The 5,355-nt window shown below is 34.5% G+C and overlaps 1 protein-coding gene across 1 annotated transcript; it reads right to left on the bottom strand.

The window, feature by feature from the left end:
- Window positions 1–1,725: 1,725 nt before the first annotated feature.
- Window positions 1,726–3,614, bottom strand: LOC106113629 (zinc finger protein OZF). The gene has a single exon (XM_013306465.1). The coding sequence runs from the start codon at window positions 3,533–3,535 to the stop codon at window positions 2,087–2,089; it is 1,449 nt and encodes a 482-aa protein (XP_013161919.1). The 5' UTR covers window positions 3,536–3,614; the 3' UTR covers window positions 1,726–2,086.
- Window positions 3,615–5,355: the final 1,741 nt, after the last annotated feature.

Raw genomic sequence — 5,355 nt, 5'->3', positions numbered from 1 at the left:
ACGTCGTCCGATTTCGCGTTCTCTTAATTTTCTAATCTTACGTTCGTAATGTGATATTTGATCTTCAGCTCTACGTTTCGGCATTGTTCTTTTCTTTTCCTCTTTCTTAAGTTGACGCGTGTTGTTGTCACCGTGCACGAAAAGGGAAATGAACTCGGAATGGTCTCGCACCCTGTCCTCGACTCGCCGGAAGTGGAGGTAAGTCGCGTGAAATTCAAATTTCAACTTAGTAAATTGAGTGTCTTTTAAGCGTGCAAAGTCACCTGTAGGTTGAGGGGACTACCTGGTTAATACTTATATCGAAAAATGAAGCGATGAAATATAATTGCAATTCTCTAGTAATGCTCAGGTTTTTTTGGAATCCAAATGTGTTTACAAGTTACAATCTTTACCACGTCATATTTGAAAGCATGCCGTATAAATACATTTACTTTATGATCATAAAAATTATAACTACAGGTAAAGTCTGTAGTCGTTGGGTCATCTTTTTAGATATACCAGAAGTTTGCTATACCTATGTAGGCCAATGTAGGTTTTTTCCCCAGAGAATGTGATATTCAATATGTGTTTGTGTAAATGTTAGGCATTGGATACCCACGGTTATTTACATTTTAAGTGGCAGCAAAGTGAAAAATCATATTGTTCTCGCTATTTTAATATGTATGTATTTCTCATTTAAGTATTTATAATATGTGGTTATATGTTTTAGAATAACTTTGTGCATTGTAGGTATTAATTCATTCATTGTGAATTTGTCAATTGCGTACCTACTTGTCAGCAAGACAATGCAACAATTAAAGGCTGAATGCACATTCAATGCATACCTATGTATGAACAGTTCCTAATGCAGTCATTGTAATTATATTTGGCCTCTATACAAGGTACGAGGAATAGATAATGCGAATTCCAATAAAAACTTCGAGACATGGTCAACAGATCATAGCTCAATATCAAATGTACCGATAAAAATCTATGATAGAATTTGTTCACAGTCAATATGTTTAGATATTCTAAAACGAGAACGTATCACTTTAAAATCATACATTTTCCTACCTGACAAACAGTTGAACACTAATGTCATTTGTAAGTGTTGATTTACAAAAAGAAAAATGTGGGTAGGTGACAATTATCATATCAAAATTAAACAGTCCTTAAAGTAAAAATACTTTATTGTTTACCTTGATTGTAATGACTTCATGATGCTGACAAAACATACCAGATCATAGGATTGTGGCTTGATAGGTTGTGTGTTAAGCTGCACCGAGACTCTCAGTCATATGAGAGTTTCAAAAGACATTATAAATTATATTTTATTTATGCATTGTGCAATATAAATATTTAATGTAAGCCAAATATGGTTTTCAGTCTTTTAAATAACATAATCTTAGTGACTAGTACAATAAGAATCACAATATTTTTAAAAATAAACTTCAAGTTTATAGTATTGAATCAGTTCAATTTAGCTAGAAAAGTTAACAACTGATATATTGGTATGGTCCATTAAAAAGAACATTCTACACATAAAATATTACACTCACTTACTATAATACTATTACATTACATGCTAAATTATATGTTTTTAATAGTATTCACATGACTATGCCAAGCTAAGTATTTTTTATGTTTATATTTTAACCCAAAAAGGTTTACCTAATGAAATAAATATAGATGTTTATAGCAGATCACTTACTCCTTATGCAGAGATGCATATGAATTTTAAAAAAACATATAGGAATGTATTAACTTAAATGTTTTAACTTAAACTACAGTACATTTTGTCATTTGGGAAGACAATAAGACACAATGCCAAAACTCAATCAACTTTCAAAACTTACACTACTCAGACTTGTACATATCGTTAAAGGATCTTCAAAGTTGATTGCAAAGAATAATTACAAATGGACTATCAAAAGGACTAACATTTAAAATTATATTCAAGTCTTTGAAAAATGTATGCTTACTATACTTGTGTTACTTAAATTTCTATGAAATAATACTATAAGGTGGAAATATTATTCAATATTTACTAGATTTGAGATCATAATGAATTTAAATTTTATTTACTATCTTCCAAATCCTTCAACTTTTACATTACATTTGGAACTGTGTATTCCAAAGTACAAGGCTTAACAACTAGAGGTTTTAAAGATATTGACTTAACTTGGGTATCAATATGGCTAACTCTAAGATGTCTGGAAAGATCACTGGTGCGGAAGAACCCTCGCGAACAATACTGGCAGATGTACGGAGTGTGGTTAGTGTGCTGCTTTAGCAGGTGGAACTCCAGCATGGTGGCAGTTGGGAACGTTTTGGTGCATTCCCCTATGGAACACTTGAATTTCTCAGCATTTTCATGCTTGAACATGATATGGTGAGCGAGACTCCGTTTTACTCCAAACGCTGCATTACATAACCCACATGTGAAAGGCTTTTCACCTGTGTGTTTTCGCATATGAACCTCAAGGTTCGAAAAAGTCTTCAAGCAAATGTTGCACTGCCCTGACTTTTCAGAGTGCACTCGTCGTATGTGTGTCTGCAAGTTGCCTTTCATTGCGAAGGCCATGCCGCAAAAACTGCATATGTTCTGCTTTTCATTTGTGTGTAAATTCAGGTGAGCATTTAGTGCAGTCTTGGATTTCATGCACTTGTTGCACAGATGGCAGCTGAAGTTTCTCTCCTCACTGTGCACACTTTGATGTTTCCGGACAAGATTTTTGTCACCAAATTTCTTATCACATATTGGACAAGAATAAGGTTTTTCACCTGTGTGGGTCCTCTTGTGTCGTATCAAAGACGCCGCCTGCCGGAAACGCTGCGAGCAAAAGGGGCAGACGTATGGTCTCTCTCCAGAGTGCACCCTCATGTGTGTGATGATATCGTTTTTCCTAAAGAAGCTGTTGCCGCACGTTTCACAGGTAAATTTTCTTTCGCGCTTGCAATGGTAAGTGTCTACGTGCCGCTTCATTGCACCCTTTGTACGAAACTTCGCTTCACAAAACGAGCAATCAAATGGTTTTTCACCAGTGTGAATGCGCATATGATTTTGCATTGCCGATGGGCTAATTACGAGCAGACCACAAATAACACACTGTATAGGTGCAGCTTTGGTTCTCCGCACTTTCTTTTTAAACAGTTGTTTTCTTTCTTTTCTTTTACCTTTCTTTTTCTTGATGTTCTGCAAATGTTCAGAAGCGGCATCTGACACATCGTACTCATGATCATATTCGTTTAGTTTGTCTTTAACGTTTTCAAGCTTAACTTCTACTTTAATTTTTGTTTGTATTTCGCTGAATTTGTCATTGGATATTGAACGTAATGTTTTGTCGGACGCTTCACATTTTTGCACAAACTGGTAGCAAACAGCGAGCTCAGCAACACAATTATAACATATCATTGATGGTAATCCGTCTTCTTCACTTATGTTTATATTGACACAGCGCATTATTTTAGCACTGTATTGAACATCATTTTCTTTACTAAACACAGATATGGTTGCAGATTTATGTAAACACACTCTACACAAGTTTAAATCCATCCTAACATAAGATTTACCTGCTTTAATAGCGTCTAATTATCTGATCGATCATAATATTATTTTATTTATTGATATTGAAAATTAAAAATCAATCAAAAATTTCAAAACCGCCATAATTTCAATGCCAGTGTCAAATTAAAAAGTTTCCTGGCAATGAAATTATGCTGTAGCGTTGGTTACAAGGCTTTTAGCCAATACAATGTATAAAAATATATGACAAAAACACCACCAAATCAAATATATAAAGAACTGAACATCTTTAAGTCTGAGTGTACAATACTTGAAAATTGGTGAAGCCTTTAGGCCGCAGGGTTCACAATGTTTTGACAATCTCCTATAAGTCGGGCAAATAAATATTTAAGCGTTTTGTTCATTCTGTATTGTTTTGGATAAATATGAATAAAAGGCATTCCTAAATTCAAACTGCCGTATCATCATCGAAACGAAAAACAAAACTAGTTTACATGTGATTTTTTGATAGTGCATAGAGTTTGACCTTAAAGCCCTGGATTTAATAATGTTATTGTTTAATCATTAAAGCTTTTCATAGCTCCTCAAGCACATGAGGACAACATGATCTCACCTCAATATAAGATTCATGAACATAATTATTAAAGTATAAAATAAAAAGGAAAGTTTGAATTGAATATGATTTATTTCAAAACATTTGCATATTTTTATATATATATATATTGGAAGTTTACTTCATTGTTCTCTATCACAGTCAAGATACACAGTGCTTAAATTACAGAAAAGAAACAAGCCAACAAGAGTCCATTAAAACAGTAAAAAGCAAAATGGAAAAAGTTAACAGTGTTTGAAAATAAAACAGAAAAGTCGAGTGAATGAACCGGACCTTTGTTCAAAGCACCCTCGTCTCTTGTGCACTAAAGGTCTCGCTAACTCCGTCCACCGGGTACCGTCTTGTCGCGGCATGCACCCGTCGGACACTCGTTAGCGCCGCGGCAAGGCAGTTCCTGGAGGTTGTAATCCTCGATATCTTTAAGAACCTTACCACAGAGTGCATAAAGTTACATCCACAGAACAACATGTAAATAAAGTTCACAATTCACAATCAAAAATATTTTTGATCCAGTCAAAACAATTAACTATGATTGCTTATTAAATATTGTCGTTAAAAACTAAATAATAAAGACAATGCTCTGCGCAACTGCCACCCCATCCATAAATAATGCAATCAGTCAACAATATACAGACATATAAACATGCACAGGTCCCCCCTCGTCGGGGAAACTGTTTTCCACTGATATCTCTCACTAAAGAAAACCTTACAAAAATACTTCCACAAACTTTGTGTTATTTCACTTTTTATATTAAAAATTCTTTTTATCATATTGAAAAGCTTCAATTCACACAACTTTGCAATCTGCAAAGATAAACAAATGTTTGATCCGTCCCTTACTTGGCTATTCACTAATGTATGGAGGCAATGTGATTTATTGATAACTAGTAAATAATTGAACCACCATAACCAATACTGCAATCTTTTTTATGATTATCGTAAAATCCAACATTTTTGATAGAGTTCAATATTTCTGCCATTTCTTAACAAATCCATAGACTACAGTAATGTCTATGAAAAGGTTGTATTTCAAATGACGTTAACTTTTTTAACATTAGTTGTATTGTAAGAAAAGATTGCAGCATTTGAAGCAAACAAGACAGAGTTAGGCCGCAGCGCTCCTATACACTATAAGCTCCGGCGACGTCGCACCTACCTACACTACACCTTATGTCGCAAATTAGCACCAGAGAGATGTAGGACACTGCACGACACGCGCACGACACGCGCACGACAC

This window comes from Papilio xuthus, unplaced genomic scaffold (genome assembly GCF_000836235.2).
Source record: "Papilio xuthus unplaced genomic scaffold, Pxut_1.1 DF828177.1, whole genome shotgun sequence".
In the NCBI taxonomy this organism is placed as follows: Eukaryota; Metazoa; Arthropoda; class Insecta; order Lepidoptera; family Papilionidae; genus Papilio; species Papilio xuthus.
The sequence above is the reverse complement of the archived record's forward strand: the minus strand, read 5'-3'. Positions and strand labels throughout refer to the sequence as shown.

What these genes read in the sequence shown, in the direction of transcription:
- LOC106113629 (XM_013306465.1), bottom strand. Translation starts at nt 3,535, where the DNA reads ATGGATTTAAACTTGTGTAGAGTGTGTTTACATAAATCTGCAACCATA.